Here is a 24539-nt window from a genome sequence, read left to right as displayed (position 1 = left end):
ATTTCTTAATCCTGCGCCCCCCTCCCTGTAGTTAAATGGTTGAAATAGCTCCAGTGTACATTTCTATGTATTAAAACCTTCTTTGAATATTCTTGAATATTCTAAGATTGTGTAAAAAACTAATCTTACTTAGTTATATTCACTAGAGTAGGCCAAGATTTACAAATTATAATGATTTTTGATGTGTCAATTTTTGTATGAATTAAAATACTTACACAGTATAATTACTAAAGCAATATTACTAAAGCATAATTCAAAATCAATTTATGTTACTGAACTGTAACAGTGACTCTTTGTCTGCACTTGTAAATAGTTCATATAGTTTAATGTAAAATTCATAAGAAAGCTCATTGTATTAGATTAGAAGAGGGAGTGGGATTCAATAATTTTTCTTCTTCCTACTCCTTTTTGGGCCAATTTTTTATTTATTTAATTTTTGTTGTTGTTATTTCTGCTATGATTTCATTAATGTTATGTTCCGTTGTAAAAGAATGTACATTTCTTACTTGCTCAAAATAAATACATAAATCTCAAAAAAATTATCTTAAACTCAAAACTCAGAAATCAAATGTTATAATTTTGCTAACAAATATGTATGTCCCCTCTGGAATGCCCATATTAACTGTGAACTTTTAAAATATAAAGAGAAAGTTTGTAAGCAAGAGTCAATCATGAGACTGTGTAAACCCTTAAGCAGTGTCAGCTGTTGTCCCCTGAGTCTGCTGACTGACTTCATGGTGAATTTGTAGGGACAATACATATAGCTATCCATATTTTGAATTTCTCATTTTCTTAACCACCTCCCTCTTTTCTCTTCAGCTCATTAGACTTTACCACTGGACCTGTAAAGCTAGTCTTTAATAGTGTTTACGGCTCACTGTTTACAGGCCAGAGCAGGACATGAGCTCACCGCATTTGTGTAGTATTTTTTACGGGACACATTACATTCTAGTGCAGTGACATCAACAGTGTTTTTGAGTGATTGTAGCTTTGGCTGTTTACTCCCCAAGTCCCTCACACTTCAAAGCCTCTCCTCTTACACATAAGCGATTACACCAGGCCTTGATTGTGTGCGAAGAGCATTTAGTCAGGTAAGCATCACTGACTAACTATATTAAGCCAATACATCTTGCATTGTAAAAACTCCACTCAGTAATGTCGTGTACCCAAATCCTTTAACATGCTTTATTAGGCAGCCTCGAGGTGACCATTATCTATCAGCTCCCTCTGCATAGCTCTTAACTAGGACAATGTGGCTCTCTTGTAGTGCACCTTATGGAAAAAAAATCCACCCTTAATCTATTTTTCTCAGCATAGACAAACCTTGATGCTGATTAATGGTAGTTAAACTGGCGAGCGCTCCGTCAATGAGATTGCGAAGAGATGGTAATGTATTAGAGTCATTAAATACGCATCATTCTTTTGGCATGAAATATGTTGACCCCAACCTGATTATATACATAATTAAAAGTGCTCACCAGTTCCTGAGCACAGACGCAGGAGCCAGAGAGCAGACAGGAGTGATGCACTACACACACGTCAGTTACGCACATCATTTGTCATTCACGCCCGGCGTTCTTTCAGACGCATATAAATCACACACTTTTATCAGGCCACACTCCAGTTGGGACTCAGAGCTGCATTCTGTCTGTAGGTGTAAGATTTAATATGGTTAATTATGCTACTGCTACCCAATAAAATTTTACTTTTTGGAATTTATTGGTAACGTCAAATGTATTAACTTGTGTCGTAATGTACCAAGATTATTTATGTTCTAATAAAAAATATGATTCTGCATGTCAAGTGAAAGCTCTCATTACAAAACAGAATTCCTGTTATATACAAGGCCAGGTTGTGCCCTGCATTGAGCCCAAAGTTGCTCTGGATCACATCTCCTGCTCCAGGGGTGACAAACTCAAATTCACAGTGGGCCAAAATTAAAAACTGAGACTAAGTTATGAGCTAAACTAAATATTTATTGAAATATTTCAACAACATCTGCATGTTTTCTCTTGTAATGTTAATGATATGTAATGTTAAACCTTTTCTTATTAAAATAAATGTTTAATAATAGTTTTGCTTAAACATTGAATCCAGAACAAGCATAATATAACAACATTTTAAATAAATAATGTTTCTATAGCCTATCTGTAGCCAGTAGGCCAGCTCTAATACATATTTGATATGATCTTGTGGGCCAAATATAATTATATCGCGGGCCAAATTTGGCCCCCAGGCCTGAGTTTGACATGTCTGTCGTACTCTCTCTGTGTTACAGTGAGGTATTCTTGTTGACATTTGCTTTCTGTTGGTATAACCTATAAAAAACCTATAATAACCTCCTATATAAAATAATAATAATAATACAATTTTAAAAATCCAAACATAAATCAAGGTACTTATTTTGTTTAATTTTATTTTAGTGGAGAATTGTCAGATATACTGTACATTATACTATTACATTTGGACACTCAACACACTTTACATTAAGGAATTTGATGTGAAGTGTCTTGCTCAAGGACACAATAACAGTGGGAGTGGGATTTGCACCACCAAACCAGTCTCCAAACACTGCACTACCTGGGCTAAGACCATGAATGTAAATTGTATTTTAGTCCACTTGTTGTGTTGATTGCATAAAGCTCATGTATCTCAGAGTGCCTATAGGTGCTGCCCATAATGCTGTAGGGTCCTGTGCCCTGGCCCCTGTCTGCTCACCGGGTCTCAGTGTTCTGACCACAGAGCAGGGCAGCGACCCACAATGAGCACAGATTGCTTGGACAGAAATCAATACCTCCAGGGGATGGGAATCACACATGCATTGATAGCAGCGCTGCTGTCTTATCTGTGTCCAGGCTGGCCTAGCGTGGGGCACAACCGACTGGAAAGCTATCCTCAAATCAGCAACCCCCGAACCAAACCCACCTCCCTGCACTGCTCCGTCCACTATCGCCCTATCAAACAGCATGTCCGGCACGCGGCGCAATCCATCTTCCAGCAAAACAATTCACTGTCCTCTCTCTCTTCTTCTTCTCCTCTTTGTGACAGAAAGGAACCAAGGCTCCACAGGCTGCGGGGAAGATCCACACCGACTTTGAGAAGGGCTTCATTATGGCCGAAGTAATGAAATTCCAGGATTTTAAAGAGGAAGGCAGTGAGAACGCTGTCAAGGTGAGCCCGAGCCCAGACGAGCAGTAGTCTCCAGTGATCAGTGAAGAAGACAGTTCACCTTTACTCAGGGGAAGGAATTACCGCGCACCACTTCTGACAAGCTGGGCCTAAACAGTGGCAGGGCGCTCCAGCTGTGCATATCTTATCACAATGTGTCTTAACTGGCGGCTGGAAGCACTTGTTCACCTCTCCACGCGTTTAGCACATCTATAGAGACACTGCCGGCTCAGAGCACGGAGTTACACGGGCGCAGGTCTGTGACAGTGATGTAAAGAGGCGAGTTAAACAAAGTGTGAAATGCTCCAAATGAAAAGTGCGCCATGGATCAGGACCACAGGAATGGGCTTGTATGGCTCATTTTCATTATGGACACTCACTAGTTTCAATTGGAGAAGGTCTGGGGAGTTTATACGTGTACTTTGCCACATTAAACACATTAGTATATTCACTTTTACATCGAGATTATTTCAGTTTTTGGTGACATGTGCTGCTGTTGAAGTATGTTTTGTATACCAACACACATCTAATGTCAGCAGAGTTAAATAGTTGTAATGTAAGTTTATTAAAGTGTATTAAAATTCTTAACTAACTAACTAGGAATCATACTGAATTTTGATTTGTCACTTTTTATATCTATTAAAATACTTATAATTACTAAAGCAATATTCAGAAATCTTATAATTTTGCAAACAAATATGTATTTCCCTTCTGAAATGCTCATATTAACTGTGACCTTGTTTCAATTAAGAGAAACTCTGTAAGCAATAAAGTGAAGCAAGGGTCCGTTAATGACATGAGACTGTGTAAACCCTTTAGCGGTGTCAGCTCTAGTCCCCTGAGTGCGCTAACTGATTTCATGGTGAATTTGTAGGGACAATACGTGGGTGTGACCTTTGGACAACAAGCCCACTCGATCCTATAAAACTGACAAAAACATATATTTGATACTCATAGTTTTAACATTAGTCTGTAATTTCATAATCAAAGTGTACACAGTGTATAATCAACACTGTAGGGAGCCATTTGCTAAAGATGACTTTTTATTCGATTGAGTGTAGTCCTTCTTAGTCATGTATGTTATCTAGTACTATCGCTAATGTAATTATGGTGCATTCAAACGTCAGACGGCCACTTTAAACCTATGAAAACATGAAAATCTATTTACTATTCAAGCTTTTTAATGGGTATTTGATATTTAATGCAGTGCCCATGTATTGTCCACTCCCCCCATAAGCTCCAAACAGTGGGTGAAACGCTCTGGTCTCTTGGGGATGTCTGACCATTGTGAGAGTACGAGACCATCTCCGTGTAGCGCTCTCTTGCCTAATCCCTTACAAGAACACGCAGCCTATAGCATTAAGGCCCTATGCTATTTAACGCCAGTTGTGGGAATATAGGCCCAGTCTGAATGAGGGGGCCAGTGTATGGGGGATATCACATTATTAGTAATCATATCTGCTTAAGCCAAGCTCGCTGCTCCAGATGGCTGCTTTCAAGTGCAAATGAACCAGTTAGCCGTTTCTGCTTTAATACATACTAGCGGATCACAAATAGCCATTGATTCCCCCCTCCCCTCTCTCCCTCTCTCTTTCTCCCTCTCTCTTTCTCCCTCTCTCTCTCTACTGTTTCTGAGTATCGAGCCCGGATTAAATGGTCTCCTGAGCGTTTTAAAGCCACATTGATTCTTCTAATTAATTGTGCGCCGTGCAGAACCAGAATGCATAAACCTGTCCGTGGTAGCACTTCAAGTCAATTATAGCAAGTTGACAAGGCAAGGAGAACAAACACTTAGCATACACAAAGGGAATCAGAGAAGTTACGCACGTTTCCTGGAGAAGTTGGATGGTGTATTTAATCAAAGGCGTGGTGAAATTGTAAGATTGGGCACAAACTGGGCAGGGGGCGGGATTACGGGCTCTGCGGGGAGATCAGAGCCCCCCTCCTCAGTCAAACATGGATACAAGTGTTCAGTGGGACCACATACTGCATGACATTTGCTCTCAGCTGGTTAAAGAGCAGCTAAGCAAATGTAAGCGTGTGAGGGGGATTAAAGGGGGTGTACGTACATGTGTTTCCAGATTTGGTCTCTGTGTCTTTTTTCTTTCCTATGCAATGTTCTACAAGTTTACATTCAACAGTTTAGACAGACTTGGACAAACTTTATTGATCCACAAGAGACATTATTTGGACACAGTAGCTCACACATCACAATAAATTATAATAAGAGCAAAAATATAAATGGTAATAATAAATTCAAAGTAAGTATCGAAAATTGATTGAAAATTGACATGTACAAACGTTTATACTTAATTTCTTCTGAATTTATAAAGCTTGTTTTTTTCAAATTTTTCACAAATAACTTTGAAATCTATTCCTATTTTAGAAGAAAAATGAGATAAGGGCTTCTAATAGTTTGCTTGGGATCCAGAATACACGCTTTTCCAATACAGAGAGAGAGAGATATCATTCTGGACTTTACAAACAAACAAATCATAGCTTATGGACTTCGTTTAGTTCTTTTTATTCATGTGAATTCTGCATTCAGACTACATGGTATATTTTACACACTGGCAAAATTTGTAACAAAAGCCACTTTTATAGAACTATTATGGACACTTGAGACAGCCACTTTCAACACACGGATTGCCTTTTTCACTGCTTTAAGATGAAACAACAGCAGTGAAAAATACTGAATGCGGGCAAATATACAAGCTCCTATACACATGTGGAAGTTGTATTTTTCATGCAGTTGGTGTGATCGAGGAAATCTTCAATACTTCTACTCTGCATATTCTTATCAAAACTAAATGTACATATAATTTAGACATTGTGAATGACAAAGGTGTATATTTTCTAATCATACATTTCTCTGTTTTTTTGCAGGCAGCTGGCAAGTACAGACAACAGGGCCGCAACTACATCGTGGAAGATGGCGACATCATCTTTTTCAAATTCAACGCACCCAACGCTCCCAAGAAGAAGTGATAGAGACAGACCCACTCTACCTTTTTATTCTTCCTACACATCACACCTCTTCTGTACTCCTCTGTATTTCTGTATTTGTCCACCATGACTACTTTTCGCACCCACCCTTGTACATATCATATAACATCTGACAGGACCCCCCATCCCTTACTCCCAGTCCCCACTCCAGTATTTGAAGCAGCGTATTACTCTCCAGATACTTCATTAATCTCCATCACAGTTGCCAGCGGGTGACACAGCTGACAGGGGGGGACAAAAGCACCTGCTCCTCCAGCCCGCACCGCCAGATAATACGTGTTTTACAGTAGCCCAGACGTTGGTACTCAATAAAACATTTGACAAAAAAGGCGATTTGGTTGTGTTGTGGGATGTCTGTATCGAGTGGGGGACGGAGATAGCGCCTCTGCCCAGCGCTGATTAGAGAATTAAAAAGACACAGCTGACATTGACTGCGGCGAAGGCAGAGACAGAGGGGACACAATCACAGTGTTACGTGTTAAGTGAAGGCTGATTTTAGAAGGGCATATGCACAGAGCAGGTGTGAGGGGCTGAGGGCCGGGCTGTGTGCTGATATGTGCAGAGGCTGGGTTACATGTGGAGCTACAAGTTGTAACTAAAGAAAAAAAAAACACAAAAATGAATTTACATTTTCTAGTTATAAAATCTGTATTTATAAATTAAGTGCCATATTAATTATAGAATTTCTGTCTTTTATCTTATTTCCATACATAGATACGTAGATCTGCTCACTAAAGTTAAAAATTCAAAATCATTATATAAGAGACTAAGGTAGAGTTAGACTTCGATTTAGACTTAGATTTCGACTTTATTGATCCACAAGGGAAATTGTTTGTCATTATTTGAACACTGAAGCTCACACATCACAATATATTATCATAACAAAGTGCAAAAAATATAAGTGGTAATAATAAATTCATAAAAAAGTTGTAGAAATAGCAAGAGACTAAGTATTGTATATGCACAAGAAAATAAAAATATAGAAATATAATAAATATCTCAGCTATATAGAAGAGGTTATAAGGAGAAACCGTGATTGACATGACACAAGGTTATCGATTACATAAGGGTGTGTTATTGTACAGTTGTATGGAGTCTGGTATGAATGTAGTCCTGTATCTCTCACTGTATGAGCCTGAAAAATACAACAAATTACATACAAATTGCATCGGGCATGTACCTTTAAGAAGTACTATGTTCAGTGGTGTGCACATGAATGGAGAAGAAACTATGGCGTGTATTCCATGCCATAAGTGACATTTTTTACCCCAAAATTGAATTATTCCTCGAAATTAAATCAAGAAACTCTTGTGGAAAACATTGGTATCCCATATTGTCTCCTGTCATATATTGCTGTCCATATTGTCTCTGCATTTCTATATTACCAAGAGACTTAAACATAGAGCAGCTCAGTTTTACGCTACTCCTACATTTTCACTGGGACCTCCCTTGTTGGATTTAGATTTTCTTGCTCCCATCCCTGAACAATGCAAATACACAGCGAATAAACCAGGATATCCATTCAAACCAATTTCTTCCACCAAAAACTCAACTCAATTTTATGAAATTTTGAAGGTATGAAAATAGAAGTTGGTCCAATCCGTAGTGGTTCTGTCGCAGAAAAGGATTCCTGTTGTCTGAAGTAGTGTTTTTCCAGCCCTATACTTTGAGCGTGAGTGTTTGTGAAGCGTTTATGCTGATGGAATTGTATGGCTGCTCCAAAAGTAAGATTGTATTCTCGGCGGGAGTCCGAACAAAGAGGCGCGGATCAGCGGTGCTTTGCTGAATATCTTGTAACCATTAAGACCGCCGAGAACAAAATGGCCTTTTGATGGGAACAAAAAAGATTGAATAAAAATGGTGATTCTTTTTTTCTTTTTTTCAGACGATAGCATTGCATATCCAAGTTTGGGATGGGGGTAGTTGATGGAGTCGAAGCCTGTGCTAGCATCATAGAGGATAGTGTTTGTGATGGAAATAAGATGGATTATAGTTTTTAAGGTTTGAGATCAGTGGCAAAGTATAGGAGTGTATTTATTGTGGTGCGATGGAAAGAAAAACAGATGACAACATGAGTAACATTTGGAAATGCTTTGTGCAATAACCACTGATTGTAACTACACCCACCAGAGCCAAGAAATGCTTCACATACTAAGTTCTGTAGCAGTTGTAGTGCACCAGGACTGTGTGTGTAAAAATATGTGGTGGAGTAAAAGGACATTTTTGAAAGTCTGTGTACAGTATGTGTGTGGTTCATATACAAAGTGCATATTTTTACCTGGCTCCCATAGGCTCTTGTGACCAATACACTATTAAAGGGCCCATATAACACTATTTTATGATTTCTGTTATAATGTTTCCTCGTCACAAACATACCTGGAGTTATGTTTTGTTTCATTCACACATGTTTAACACAAACTGCATATTTAAGATGAGTTCACTCTGTTCCACCTTGTGATGCCAGGTGTTAATACAGGAAGCGCTCCACTTAGTCTCCAAACTTCATACACCTTCACTAAATCATGTGCGTAATTTCAGCCCTGGAGTTGCCAATTTCTACTGATCTAAAGGTAAAAGGTTAACCAGGCTGGCGCCACCCAGTGCCTCCGCTCAATTACATTTCTCTCAAGCGACTAGGTCAGGAATCGGTATACACTAGACGGTTTGTAAGAACCCCGGAAGTTGTAGACCACACGCCAGCCATTCAGTGAAGAGCTGTGAAACAATGACTGGGGCCTTTTTTGTGGTACAGCACAACAAAGTGGTCGAGATGGATGTAGACGAAGCCATACATTCTTGTTGTTTGGTGAATTTTTTCAAGGAGAAAGACGTTATTGCCCTTCTTCCTATGGAATTTGGGAAAAGCTTAATATACCAGTTTGCCCCTTTAGCGACACATTACATATGTCATGACCAAATAGCAGCGAATGGTTAAATAAAAAAACTAATCCTAATGCTACAAGGTCAGACGGTTTCCACGAAGAGAAACTGGCTGATGAATCAGGCTTGTAAAAGGTAGCTCTTAACTTAAAAATGTCTGTTTCATGACATCAGAAGGTGGAACAGAAAATTTTGACCTTTGAAGATGCAGACAGACTAATAATAAAGGGTTACTCAAACATGTGTGAATGAAACAAAACACAACTCCAGGTTTGTTTTTGAGGAGGTAACAAGATTATAACATCGCTTAAAGCTCACAAGAGTCAGCTTTGTGTAATATAGGACCATTATTAACTCTAGCAATGCCTCAAAAGTTATAACAGATGATTTGGCTAAAGATTTCAGTAATATAAATGAAGTTCATCTGACAAAAGAGTCCAAAGAGATAGGAGGTAAAGAGGAAATTGATTGCTCTGAGTAGCGTCAAAAACAAAGTGAAGGCAGCTGCTGAGCTAACAGTTTTTGCATTCTTCCCATGATAGTTTTGGTGCCATTGGTCGACCTAAACCCACAGCCGAGATTGTTCATGTACCACAGTGGAGGCCATTGAAGACTCATTCCCAGTGGTCCAGTTGTGGGGCTTTTTGTTTTTCATAAAGTGACAGTAAATCTTGTAGAGAATAAGAAAGCTATTTATGGCTGTGAGTTCACATGAGGGCTGAACTGAATTTACTTAATTATTGAGTAATAAAATCCTCAAAATCAATATCATCTTACATTTAGCAAGACACAGATGGACTATTTGAGGATTTATGCATTTGTGTTATAAACCTACTTCTTTTTAGGTGCACTCTCTTACTTTATTTTTATATTATTTATTTAATATTTGACAGGGACAATGCAGTCATACATAGTCAAGGGCAGAGCATATAGTGTGTAGTTAGTGCTAATTCTCATCTCCTGTCCCTAGCTGGGTTTTTCTTTACACTTTTTACTTCTCAAAACAGCTTAAAAACATCATCTTTAAACACTTTTTTTATTTTGTTTTATTTATTTAATTTTTCACAGCAGTGCCGTTTCAACATTCCCACGTTCAAACACACGCACAATGCAATACAATATTTACAGGTGGGTTCAACTTTGGTTAGTGTCTGGTGCAATAATAGCATCGTAGACACCTTTAATTCCTTTTTGTGGAACATCCTAGCAAAGTAATAACATCACCATGGAGACAAGCAGGTGCTGTTTTGTATACCATCCAACAGAAAGGTTACATAGTGCACCTTGAAGTTCAATAATATGTAAATGTATCAAAGTATTCTCAAAAGCAACACTACTTTGACCAAGTTAGTACCATGTGATTCTACATTCTACATAAATGAACTATTTTGATGAGCTCCATGGTCACCCACTGTTGTCATAAATCTCCCGTACACCAAAGAACTGAGGACCAAGAATGCTACAATGAATGAATAAACATGAAAACCAGCTTCAGTTAGTACGCACCAGGGACTATGGAGAAATGCTTTGGTTATTATGAAAGCATTGCACTGGTGAAAGAAATTATCTCTTATTTTGGAAGACAATAAAACGTTGCCATGTTGTAATTATTGCCATTGTGGGGCCACATAGCTACACACTGAATACAATAGACCTGAACTGAATATAGAACGGAGATTTGACCATTTAGATGTTCATTGGTATGCAGTGATTTCCTTGTATCTTGTATAATGACGGAATTAGTACTTTGATTTACGGCATCCTTAGTAAAGTTAATAAGCAGTATTGAGCCGTATCTGTGGTGAGTGTCATAAACAGCTTGGAGCATCTCATAAAGACATGACAAATGGAATATCTCTCAATCACAAAAGGTGACAGCGCAAAATATACAGCCATACATTTCACAAGGGCATTTCTCATTAAAGAGGAATCTGGAGTGTTAACTCGTCAAAGCTTTTACAGTACAGTTTATGCCTTATAAAGTGCATGTGCAGAATTTTACAGCTCTGGGGTTGGGATGTTGCTCATGTAAATACATCAAACCATCATCACTACATTTGAATGAGTAAACACTTGAAATACATTTACAACTATGCACTTTTCTGTTAAATGGACCACAACAGATGTTTATATACAGTACACATTGTAAAGCTATTGTTATACATTGTGTGCAAAATGAGATTTGAAACTCTGAGGGCTGTATGGTTTGGACAATCATTTTTTTAATATAATGTGCATGAAAACTATTTTAACCATTAATCATTTTAGAATAACTAAAACATGAATGATCTCTGACACTTGAACATGATTTTTTTTTACTGGCCCCTTGTGGATAGAGTTGGTATCTTTGGTCTAGATGGCTAAAGTCTTCACTGGACTGTCCATTCTGTCCTGGCCCTTTTCAATATAAAATAAAAAATCAGAACCCCTGTGTATTTACTTATTAAAATGGACAGTTACAAGTATTGCCAATGTTTGTGTCAGCAGGTACACATAAAGGAAATGTTTAAAAATATATGCTTTTACTGGAGTATGCATTAAAAGCTATAACATTGGTGGATCATTATTTGATTAAAATATAACTCCAAATGATAACAATATGTCTAAAAGCTCATAAACGTTTATTTGACATATGTAGGTTTAAGGAAGTTAAAGACTGAACTATACATTAATGGTAATTTATTGTTCAGTGTTTCACTTCCTTAAACCTTTAGTCACTTTCACTTTCACATTTGCGCTACCATCAAAATTGGGAATAAAATAGGAGTAAACCTGGAATTATATGGATTTAACAAGGACAAAGCCAGGGCAGAACAAAACCAAACCAAGTCAAAGTCAGGACTAAACCTGATCAGAGCTTTTATCAGAAAAGTTGTTACTCAAAATTTGTCAGATAACATTGGGACATTTAGTTCACCACTCCAAATGGTCTTTCATTGTTTTATAAATGATAAAATTATAGGGCTCATATTACGTTATTTTCTGATCCTTCCTCACCAAAAAGCACCTGGAGTTGTGTTTTGTTTCATTCACACATGTTTAACACACAAATCCTGCATATTTAGGCTGTGTTTTCTCTCAGGTAGACTGTTCCACCTTGTGATGTCAGATGGTAATACAGGAAGTGCTCCAGTGTGTTTTAAATAAACACCTTCACCAGAATCATTTGGATAAATTCAGCTGTGGAATTTTCAATCTGTTCTAAACATGTGGTAAAAGGTAGATGTTAACTTGAAAACTACCACTTCATGACATCACAAGGTGGAACAGAGCATTTTGATCTTTGGAGATGTACACAGATGAGTTACTCAAACATATGCGAATGAAACAAAACACCAGAGGGTATGTTTTTGGTGGGGTAACAACATTCTAACATGCTTCAAAAAGCTCACGAGAGTCAATTTTGCATAATATAGGACCTTTAAGCGTGCACTCCACAGATGTCTCTTTTCTTTCAGACAAAGAGCGCGTTGCCTTTTGAGGTTTGTCCCTGCTGACGTTTGTTATTCCATCCACATTCTGATCCCTCTGCAGCACTTACAGTTTGATCTCAGCTCCTATTTGAGTGTGCCACATGGGGCCTTCAGCAGGGCACTGTCTCCCTGTGGGGTCACTCGCTCTGGACAGGCTGCCACGAAACAACTGTCAATATGTTAATGCTAAACACCATAGGCCATGTAGATCAACCGCCCATTCTGTTCTCTGTTTGCTTGGTCCATGACTACAAGAACCAGTGACATTATTTTATCATTTTTATCCATTATTGACAAGTCCTACATCTGTGTTAAACAGAATACCAAGCAGTAAGAAGTGAGAATTTGATTATTTATAAATTGCTGTTGGTCACCTTGATAATCAACCACAGACTGTATAAAGAAGTGGACTAAAGGACTTTAACGTCACCCATAGTGTTCAGCTCTAGTCAAATGCAGCTCAGTGAGTTCCATATTAGGCATAGGAAGTAATTTACAGATAAAATAGTGAAATTAAGCCCCTAGGATCATGCAGAGTGGGTCAATACAAATATTTTAAAACCAAAATGATGAGGTTCACTGCAGCAGGAGAGAGGTGATGATTTTTCTACGCAAAGTTAATCGGAGCCAGAGTTGATGGAACCAAAGCTCGCCCATGCTCACTTCCTATTTTGAACGTGGCAGCTAGTCAGTTATACCTATTTATATATATACAGTCTATATAATTAACATTGTATTGATACCATCAACCATAAGGGGTCAAAAGCAGAAACAAAAATTTTCCTGTTTTCCATTGTACAATAAGTGTTCGCTGCATTGTATCCTTCACCTTTTACTCGACGCTCCCTGATTTTAATCTATACCTGTGCAGTATCATTGCCAGTTTAAGGGTCTTAGCAAAACTTATATCTTTTTATCTGTGTGACAGCATGTTTCATCATGATTATTACAATTATTAACTGATGATCCTTCTAAAAAATTTGGTTGATTTACAATAAAATTAAAGACAAAATATGATCAATTGTAAATATATTTGATGCTATAATGTCCTGCTTCTACTGTGTCTGCATTCTCCTAACAGCATATACTGACACATGCAGAGAACAGATCATATGCTTCTACTTCCAGGTACACCTATCACATCATACCCTTATAGATGCTCTGAATCCCCCACTGGGTAATTGCCCTGCAGACTTCACAGATCCTCATGAAGTGAATGCAGGGCCTGTCAATATGACCTGGAGGTGCCTTGGTTGTGGATCCAGCCATATAGGACCCATTAGGTCTGAGGTTATGCATTTTCTGAAGCCTGTAGGTACCCTCACCACACAAGTGTCACTTTTAGAATATTTGACTTTTCCCTTTAACTTGGAGGTCTTTGCAGAAATGGTTGATACGTTTCCAAGGACTCCTGCAGTATAAGACAGACACAGGAGCAATGGTTTTTCTAAAGCTGTTTCCATTGGCCTGTGTTTACCTGACACTTGGATTGACAGCAGAGTGATTGGAAATATCCACCATTCAGCACCGTGAGCTCCTGAGTGCCCGGAAAGTGCTTTTGTAGTCTGCCTGTAATGGGCCAAGTTTGAATTGAAGGTTGAGAGAAATAGCCTCACTGCGGTCGCGCACTGTGAGGAACTGACACCACAAATAATACTCAGAAGTGGAGTCTTGATAGCATCGCCAGCACAGAGTATGGCACAATGGCCTGCAGTAGCTCATTTCAATGCAGCTTCAGCATGTTGTAATGTGCACAATCACATACACAGGGACAAACTTGGGCCAGACAAAGGGCAGTCAGTGGACCATGAAGCAAGATCTAAAATACACGTTTGACCTGCACAAGGAAATGTTTTTTCTGCATTATAAACAGCACTCAATATGTATCTTTGGGACACTTGGCTAATAAAACACGTTGTTTTGGTTGAATATTGAATATTCTTAGGCTACTTGTGCGTATTTAAACAATCAGTTTGAAAACAGTTTGAACCTTATTATGCACTGTACTTACCATGTAATAAAGATAGTTTTGTTGCCTATTAAATTTATGGCATAAAGAGTTTATTCTATACAGATGTCTGACTCAGACAATATGACAAGCACGCACAGATACCGCCGTTGGTATAATGCTGAAATATGTATTAAACAGAGAAACACGCAGAACGCTTCAACAAAGGGTGATTGACAGACGCATGAGCAAATGAGAGAACGGACCGCAATTCCCGCAGCCAATCACATTTGCGGAGGACGGCGGGATTTCCGCGTGTGACGCAAGCGCCCCAGTCAACAGAGCAGGCCCCACCCTTTGTGTTACCTACTGCCCGTCAATCAAAATAAAAAATCTGACACTTAGCCACTACTGTTGTACAATCAATATAATCTGATCATGCAAGGCGACGTGTGACTATTAGGACTGTTTCTTTTACGACAGGTCACGCAATGACTGGTATGTAAAATGTGTCCTCTTATTCCGCTAAGCGATCTCTGGCATCCTATGGCTAAATTAGCTCGCTAGCAGCTACCGCTATGAGCCACAGAGCTGTCTCTTGTTGATATTGCTAATCATCCCTAGCATTGCTAGCTGCTGCAAATTACTTGCGCTGGTAAGTTTTATGAGATGGATTGGCCCTTGAAATCATTATTGGTTGTTTTCGGTGTTTGTAGCTTATACCAGCGAACGTTTTTAGAAGAACGAACTCTTTGTTGAAGAAGACATAATTGTATTGTTAGCTGTAAGTTGTTAGCTTTTTGAGCTACTGCTATGTTTGGTTCTCGTCAACTCAAACGTGCAGGTTGTTAAGCTAATCTTGGCTCGGATCGACTTCGTCCTTATATTGAATTTCTGCATTATAGCCCCAGAGCAGCCTTTAAAACCCGCGGATATGGACGTAGAGAGCAGCCAAAGTGACTTTCTACAACAGGACGATAGCAGGAGCTCTCAGGTAAGCCTTCCCGCTCATCCGTGTAGCTTCTACGTGTCGTAAAAATGGTAGCATTGACCAAGGACTGCAGAGAGATTTGCAGTGCACACTTGAAATTTGGAAAGATTTACTGTTGTTTGAAACCCCTCCCATCTGTCCTGGGCTGGCATCTACAGGCACTCGTTACTCGTTAAGTTGCCACTTCGACTCAGTTCAAGAATGGTTGCTCCTCCCAAACTTTGTTTTTATATAGTCACACATTTCATGTGATCGTGACTGGATCTCGACCCAAAACACATGTCTCATCTTTTAATATGAAGAATATAGGAATTTATATCACCTTCTAGTACTGTTGTAATAGAGTTTTTGGATAAATATAGAAACGTATGTAGTCTCACGGTGATGATTGTGCTTGCAGACAACTGATGCAACTGCTTCACAGCTGACTGGGACTGACGAATCTACAATGATGCAGATCCAAAATCAAGGAATATTAACATCCAATGGACAGTTTGTTCTTCCTCTGCAAAACCTTCAGACACAGCCAATCTTTGTGACGTCGGGAACTGACACCTCTTCTGCCAACTCAGTGCCTAACATTCAGTACCAAGTTATTCCTCAGATACAGACTGCAGACGGACAGTTGAGCTTCTCCACCTCTGGTGTGGAGGGGGCAGCTTCGGGTCAGATCCAGATCTTACCTGATGGCAGCGTGACATCAGCAAACATCCTTAACAATCAGACTCTCATATCGCAGAGTGGAAATGTGCAGCAGATCCAGGGGGTTTCACTTGGCAGCTCCACGTTCAACAGCCATGGTCAGGTTGTTACTAATGTGCCTATGGGACTACCTGGGAACATTACTTTTGTTCCTATTAACAGTGTGGACTTGGACTCCCTTGGTCTGTCTGGCGCACAGACAATTGCTACAGGGGTCACAGCTGATGGTCAGTTAATAATGGCCGGTCAGCCAATGGAGACTTCAGAGGATCAGTCAAAGTCCGGAGACCAGCTGACACAGACACTACCAGGGAATGACACCACAACAAATGCAGAGATTTTTGTGCCAACGTCTTCCGCAACGTTACCCAATCAATCCAGTCAGTCAGATCTGCTGTCTGACGCGGCCTTGTCATCTGCAGTTTCAGATACCAACAGTACTCTGCAGGGAGGCTACATCCAACCAAATTCAGAGCAGAGTGCCCAGGTGTCCTCTGCTCAGCCCATCCTCCAGCTGCAGCAGCTGCCTGTGCAGAGCACTAACGGACAGGCAGTGCAGTCTGTTGGCGGAACCCAAGGCCTACAGAATGTGCAGCTACTCAACCCAGGCACTTTCATCATCCAAGCCCAAACAGTCACACCATCAGGCCAGATCCAGTGGCAGACCTTTCAGGTGCAGGGTGTGCAGAACCTTCAAAACCTCCAGCTGCCTACAACACCACCCCAGCAGATAACACTGGCCCCAGTCCAGACGCTCTCACTGGGCTCCAATCAAGTGACTATCCCCAATCTGCAGACAGTTACCGTTAACTCAGTGACACAGGAGGCACAGACAGACATTCCTGGAGGTACAGTACATCTTTTTAAACTAAGCTGCATAAACAGTATAGCTAGACACAGACACAGGCACAGACAGACACATAATAACAGCATACTGTTTTTTGAAAATCTATATATTTTTGTCTGACAGTTAAGCAATATTGACATTATTTTACTTTTCATCAGCAACTAATACAAACCTCTTTATTAATGTGGTTGTATTGCCATGGAAATAACTAAATGGAAGGAATTGTGTTGCATAACATGCACAATATGTCCATCTGTTATCCCAAAACTGTCATACAAAAATATGTATACATTTATTATTATTATTATTATTATGTTAATGTGATTCATTCAATATACAAAAAGCACTTCCTTTCATTAATGGCTGTTATTAACACATTTACTGTGAAGGCATCAGGATAAAAGAAGAGCCAGACGCAGATTGGCAGTTGAGCACTGACTCCACCCTGAACACAAGCGACCTATCTCATTTACACGTCAGGATGGCTGAGGACGACGATCAGCTCGGACAGGAGGGCAAGAGGTTACGCAGAGTGGCATGCACCTGCCCCAACTGTAAAGACTCTGTGGGAAGGTGAGTCAAGCCTGTCTTAAACAGCACTGTCTGTGTGGTGTGTGCTAGAACATGATTTTTTTTCCTTGCGGTCCCCACTGCAAAACAGTCCCATTTTGATTGATTTGGAAGGTTACCTTTCTGCCACAGCTAATCATATGTATATTTGGAGTGGATCTGTTAACCCAAAGTGTCAATTTTGTCCTACAATGATAACACTGATAATTCTTGCCATGGTAATGAAAAATATATACATTGTCACAGTGTGAGGAAGAAATTCACACGTTCTCTATCCATATCCATGTGTTTGGCAGGGGATCGGGTATGGGCAAAAAGAAGACACACATCTGCCACATTGCAGGCTGTGGTAAAGTGTATGGGAAGACGTCCCACCTGCGCGCGCACCTGCGCTGGCATTCAGGAGAGCGACCTTTTGTGTGCAGCTGGATGTTCTGTGGGAAGAGGTTCACACGCAGTGACGAGCTCCAGAGACACAGGAGGACACACACAGGTGCCCCTTTTACCCTCAATGTTTGCACTTTGCAAAAACAGCAGCAAATGTGTTAATTTGGGCCCTGTAAAGTCTTTACTCATGTTAGAAACAAGAGTTCAATGGATTCCCATATAAAATATTAACCTACAAGCATAGAACACAAAACAACACTAGATTAAATCAAATTAGTTTGGAAAGATGTATGTAATTTTAGTAGGCCAAGACTAAAGATGTCAAAGGCATCAACTGTAACAAATATGACACAGCAATAATTAAGCAGCTTTCTTCAAAGAGTAGAGACTTCTTGCTTTGATTGAAGCCTTTTTGAACTAGTGGAGCACGTGTGTTGTACTTGTGTGAACCAATGAACTGCTTTTGTACACACCAAAGGGCCGTCACATTATGACCACATGTCTCACACCTTTTGCTAAACATCTTTCAGAATTGTTCAGCCTTAAGCACCGGCACAAAGCAGCCTAATATACTGAGATCACTGTTAATTTTATCATAAGCTTTGTATTTATGAGTTGAAGTACTATTTGATTAATTTACTTTACTGTTCATATTTCCTCATGAATGGGCAAAAACTCTTTTTAAATTGATTTATGGAATTTGAAGTTCAAATTGTTCTGTCTGGAGGAAAATCTTTTTATTTTCCACACTTTCTTAAATCGGAAATTGCACTGAAAATGCAAGAAAGACTGCTCACTGCAGTTACAGCAACCAAAGTTTAGCAGCGCTGATGCGTGAAATCAGTCACATCAAATTAAATGTTGGGGCTACATGAACAAACAAACAACTGCATGTTCATGCAGTTGTTTGTTTTATATCATTCATAAAAGATTTCCCAATGGCCAGTGGGTTAAAAATTGATCATTTTATTTTCTACCTTTATTTAGACACCGTCTTGATTTTATACAGTACTAGTGTAGTATAGTTTGTTTAATTTAAATTTGGGGAAATTCTTATTATTTAACTATACATGCCTTGACAAAATGTCTGCATTTGAGTGTTTGATATTTTAACTCATAAAATCTATTGAACATCCGGCCTTAACTTTCACTCTGTATTTTGTGCCTAACAGGAGAGAAGAAGTTTGTCTGCCCTGAATGTTCCAAGCGCTTCATGCGGAGCGACCACCTGGCGAAGCACATTAAAACTCACTCAAACAAAAAAGGAACTCTGGCAGCGCCGTAGTGGCCTCGATGGAGTCTGCCGGCTCCTCAGACAGTATCATCACCACAGCAGGCGGCACCACCCTCATCCTCACCAACATCCAGCAGGGCTCCAGCGCCGCCCAGGACATCCTGGCCAACGCAGAGATCCCACTCCAGCTCGTCACCACGGTGGCAGCCGCGGAGGTCATGGAGTGATTTACACTCTGCCCACGGACTTAATCCATACATTTTTATTCATGTTTTGAAGAAAAACTCAAATTCTACATATATAAATATATATTTTAACACAAAGTAGTGGATCAGTGTCTATCCTCAGTGCTCACTGAGAGGAAACATGCAGTGGAGACTTGAGGGGGAAATACATTGCAGTAAACACAAGGAAATGCCTTATTTTGTATAATACTGTGTAGTTTGAAATGTAGGAAGCCATTTTGTTTTGTATCTATCTGATGAGTGTTTTCACAAATTATTTGTAAGTTGAGCAACTTTCTTTTGACTTTTGTTTATGATATATTCTCACAACATCCTTGGTTGCCAAGCTTGTTCCATGTTCCTCCTGAGGCTTTTTTTGACGCTTATTTTATCCTGTTAATAATGTATTTGTTTAATGTCCACACAATTCTACTCTTTTATTACTTTATGCATTTTTTGCATTCACTGCACTCCCTGTGCTTTCAATTTTGTATGTCCTTTTAAAGTTTATATTTTGCAGATACAAATCAAACAATCAACATTTTGTAAGCTGTCTATGGAATATTGTTATGATTTACATTGTTAGCTTATAAACTTTTGTCCTTATCTCTACTATTTATACAAGGCTTTTCATAATTGATTTGTAATACAGTAAGCCTTACTTGCTCATTGTATGTTACCAGATGTTTTTGTAAGAACCTTTTGGGGTATTTCAAATTAAACCATGCATTTTAATATAAAAAGCCATGTAATGAAGGTTTTTGCCAAATTGGATTTAAAACTCAGGTTAACTTGTGATCATAGACACACCCATCTGAGAGCCTGGTGGGTGACAGGAAAGAGTTGATGGACCAAAAGCTCAGGCGTATTAAGTTGTCACCATGTTACCTGTGCTCTTTCAGTCTCATCTTTTGTTCTGTATTTGGTTCTCTTTCGTCGACAGGCCGCGGTACTCTGCAGTATACTCTTCATATATGATTCATCTTTGTGTTGATTTTTCTTTATACCAGTTATCCATACAAGATGAGTCTTCACTATATGATATGTTTATTTAGCATTTTGCTTAATTATGCATTCTTCATTTGTATTTGATTTTAACTTGAAAACCGTTAAAGGCAAATCCCCTTCAGTTATGGGTTTACAGGTGTTATAGGAATGACCTTTACAATTATGACTTTTTTTTTTCTTCACTGGGATGTTGGGAGGTTATTATAACTATCACTCAGCATTGCAAAAATGTATTGAACACCGAAGGTTTTTCTCACTTTTTTGCATAAATGTCAAACCTAATGTCAATATAAGCCTCTTACACTGGTCTTTTTTTATACTAATTATTATTGTGTGCAGCCCCTTTACACCCCTTGTGGGGCCCTAGTCCAGTAGATGTCACTACAGCCAAGGCAGCAGGTTTCACAGACTCCGACATGACCCCTTGACCTTGTGTGTAAAGTACTGCTAGCATAAAGATGGGCCTCAGAGGTATTTTTAGTGAGAGCAACATAAAATTTTCAGTGTACCAGCTCTCTACATGTACTGCTCTTAAAGTTTAAAGAATGGGAGAAATGGTAGAAAAAAAACAACAAAGTAGAAGCTTAGTCAAGAGGAAGTTGGTAGTGGGCCAAATCCTTAATTTCTACAGGTTTCCTTAACAGTTAATTGTAAATAGAAATTATTAAGCAAAGAAATCAAAGCGTTTTACAGGAAAATAATGTAATTATATGGTTTTGATGACGCCTCTGCTACAGCCTAATTTAGAGCAGCCAATCCGGTGCCTTATTTTCTGAGTGACAGCTTTTTGTCCCGCCTCTTTCAATTAGCATCAGTTTAGCTTAGCAAAAACAGGTGACAGAGCAGAACACACATAAGAAATGGGCTAAATGAATAGTTTGTGACAACAGCAAATGAACTTTAATCTTACAGTGCGATGATAAGCTTTTTCTCTATCTAATTTCGTATGGAAAGATGTTAAAGTACAGTCATTGAACGCTATTCAAGTATGGCTAATAGATATTAAATGAATATTAAGTTATCGTTAGCAGTTAGTGAAAAAGAAAAAAAGAATATTTGTTTTAGTCATGTTTGCTACAGTATAATCTGTATTTGATTTACTAGGACATTTCCCTAATTAGCTAAGTTAAGTAATTTAATTTTTTAGTTATAACAATGGTGATATGTGGTTAGTGTATTAAAGGCTAGCTGGATTTAGAGCCTGTGAACATGATTAAAACTCCGATCTATGAAAAGCTTTATCTCGTAAATCTGGCCTGAGAGCACATGCTTTTAAACTCTTTGTCAATTTGCAGAAAACCATTCAAAAAAAAAAAAAAAAAAAAAAGATCCAGTCCGTTTTGCGGTTTCCTTTTCATTTGCATAATTTAATGAGTCCTGTTCATTGTAATGCAGTACCAAGTGCAGCAGGAACATAGAATGACAGTTTGAGTTAATGAAATGTGTTAACGGTATCATCATTTACTTGTATGTTAATTAGCGCAATTAATTTCCCCTGCTCGGTAATCTGAATATTGTAATAATCTTTGCTTCCCTCCAGGAACGAAACCCACAAGACACAAACCTCTGGGACCATTGGGACATTTTTCATGAGTATGGATGATTTTTAAAAATGTATAAATAAATAGTGAATTTTAATGTAAACACTTTGTCCTATAGGAAGAGTGGCGAGAGTGAAGGATAATTGTCTGTCGTCACGGTTACCTGACCTCTGACCTGCCTGAGGAAGTGTCATGCTCTCTCCCCAGGACGAGGTGTGCTGCCCCGGTCGGCGCAGATAAAAGCTCCATTTGTGGATGTGCTCCCGGTGCCTTCAAGGAGGAGACACATCGGGAGGCAGGTGAGCGTGACCATGGGCACTTCTTTTACTTTGACGACCAGCTGAAGCAAACTCCTTCACAAACTGGCCCTGCCTTGTACCTCAGATAAATTTATGTCCTGAATAAAGGGTTAGCATTAGTAGTAAATAATGAAGTGATCTATGCAAATGTTTTCTTCACTGGGAAATATTAGTGGATCAACGGACTCATTTCATGGTTTGTGTGGCAGTAAAATAAATGGGACAGGGCATCGAAATTATTGGAATATTTGATGAGAATTTAAGGAAGTATATGATTTAATGAGATTATTTCAAACTGATTTGAGGACTGTTCAAAGCAGGGCCATCTTAAGCTATAGTCATGTTTATTTCTTGCCCACCCATCAAGCCCACTACCAATGCAAACCTAAATTCTGCCAACTGGAATATGGCCTGATACCAGAATAATCCCAGGACAAGAATTTGGACAGGTCTTTGGGGACTTTAGGAGAGTTATATTCTGAATTACGGACCTAATTGTAAAAGAGTTTGACTTGATTGACACATCTTCATGTTAAAAAAACAATGTGCTCTCTACTGTTCTTTTTTTTCCAACTTAATACTCATTGACACTAAACTTTGGGCACTGAACTTATGCATGTACTAGTATTTGGCAGTGGTTGTCTAGTTTCAGTCATATTTGGAATATTAAAATAAAAACAGGAACATTCCTATTGTGAAGAATTGAAAAGGTAGTGTTCATAAATTTGTAGTTTACTGTAATTATCTAAAATTATTATTTTGAAGGTTTTCTGATCACTACACTTTTTGTGGCACACAATTGCATTTGCTGACAGACAGGTATTATTCAAAATCTTTCTTATTTATACCAACTTGTTTGGATCTTTTCATTACAACAGACAGCTTTGGCTTATCCCACTCCAGCTGAATGGTGTAATTGTACTGGCTTCTTCTTCAAACTTCTTTTTCCAATTCATGTGCAAAATGCATAAATACAATAACTACATGGAGGCAGAGCTACACTATAATCATGCAATAACGTTCCGAGCGTATGTGTGGTGGGATTCAAATGCAATAGGGATTATGGTTCTTAAGCATTGGGAGGTAATGTGAACTGTTGGTGGAAATTACTTATTACATTATACTGTCCCGGATATACAAAATACTGCTGCTTCTTAGTCTTCTGCCCAATTTTAACTGTTTTCGTTTTGGAGGAGGATAGGACTGCAATTTTGGAAAATGACTATTATTTGCCTTTCTCAGGGAATCAACAACTTGAAAGTACAGTGCAATGAATGAATTGTTGGCATTTTCCATTCATTTACAATATGTTTGGTCTGGCTTTTATTTAATCGCTTTGAGACTGTAAGCGAAAACCACTTATCCGTCTTACTCAACATTTTGTTTATAGCCGCTGTCTAATCGTGTTTTTCCTCTCAAAACCATTTGAAAATGACCCTCCAAAAAGTGCTTCAGATTTCTGCATTCCTTACGCATTCTTGCCCTTGATCAAACAGACAATGGCGGATATCTCTTTTTTTCCCCAGGCGAGGAAACGCAGCATGGACCAACTCAATAACCTGATATTCAACTCAATGTGGCCAATTTAGCAGAAGGTCAGTGCCTATTTCTTTTTTCATTTTTTTTAGTTCGGAGACAATTTGGTGACCTCCCTCTGAAGCCCCCAGCAGGACAGAGTGGAGGCAAACAGCAAAGTGCGTGTGTTGACATTGTAGTGCAGCCCTGGACTTGTCAAGGTGAATAGATACCTGGTGTGGCGACTATTATGCAAACCTGCCAGTGCTTATTTTATACATTTAAGGTCATCATTTGAAGCTGAGATGGATATTTAAAGTGGAAAGTATAGTGCGCTCGCAAATCCATCATCCCTTTTATATGCGCCATTTTAAATTAAACTGACTTGTTTCAAAGGCAAATTACAGTTTGACACCGCTCCAAATCAGGAAGCTAAAATCTAAAGTCTTTATTGTGAAATTCCAATCCTGCTGTTTTGCATTTACTATATGTATGTTTCACTTAGATCCTGCTGTGAAAATTGAATCGTCCACAATGAGACACCTCTGTCAAATTTCCCACATTATGCTTTTCTTTGTGCTCAATCCCAGTGTGCGCCTGTTTTTTTAGCCGAAAGACAATTGCGAGGAGATTAGCTGTCATAATTTGTAAGCTAGTCTCCCAGCGGTGATATAGTTTTAGCTCTAAATGCACAAAATAACTCTTTGTCTCTTTTTGGTAACATTTGAAGGTCAGACACGACAATG

At 38.9% G+C, this 24539-nt stretch overlaps 2 protein-coding genes across 2 annotated transcripts in view; both read left to right on the top strand.

The window, feature by feature from the left end:
• Positions 1-6501, top strand: part of LOC110166578 (Obg-like ATPase 1) — a 33777-nt gene extending 27276 nt beyond the window's left edge. Inside the window, exons 7-8 of the mRNA XM_055151613.1 lie at positions 3049-3171; positions 6055-6501. Coding sequence (XP_055007588.1) covers positions 3049-3171; positions 6055-6156 — 225 coding nt within the window. The 3' untranslated portion in view covers positions 6157-6501. The remainder of the gene's footprint in view (positions 1-3048; positions 3172-6054) is intronic.
• Positions 6502-14821: 8320 nt separating this feature from the next.
• sp3a (sp3a transcription factor) lies at positions 14822-20717 on the top strand. The gene is given in 7 exon segments (XM_020931838.2): positions 14822-14973; positions 15381-15469; positions 15867-17016; positions 17405-17588; positions 17882-18078; positions 19145-19237; positions 19240-20717. Coding segments are annotated over 7 exon segments (1914 nt in total). The 5' UTR covers positions 14822-14966; the 3' UTR covers positions 19434-20717.
• Positions 20718-24539: the final 3822 nt, after the last annotated feature.

The sequence above is a fragment of the Boleophthalmus pectinirostris genome, unplaced genomic scaffold (assembly GCF_026225935.1).
Source record: "Boleophthalmus pectinirostris isolate CB_2022bp ecotype Guang Dong unplaced genomic scaffold, ASM2622593v1 HiC_scaffold_1, whole genome shotgun sequence".
Taxonomy (NCBI): Eukaryota; Metazoa; Chordata; class Actinopteri; order Gobiiformes; family Gobiidae; genus Boleophthalmus; species Boleophthalmus pectinirostris.
Note: the sequence above shows the minus strand (reverse complement) of the source record. Positions and strands in the feature narration are given on the sequence as shown.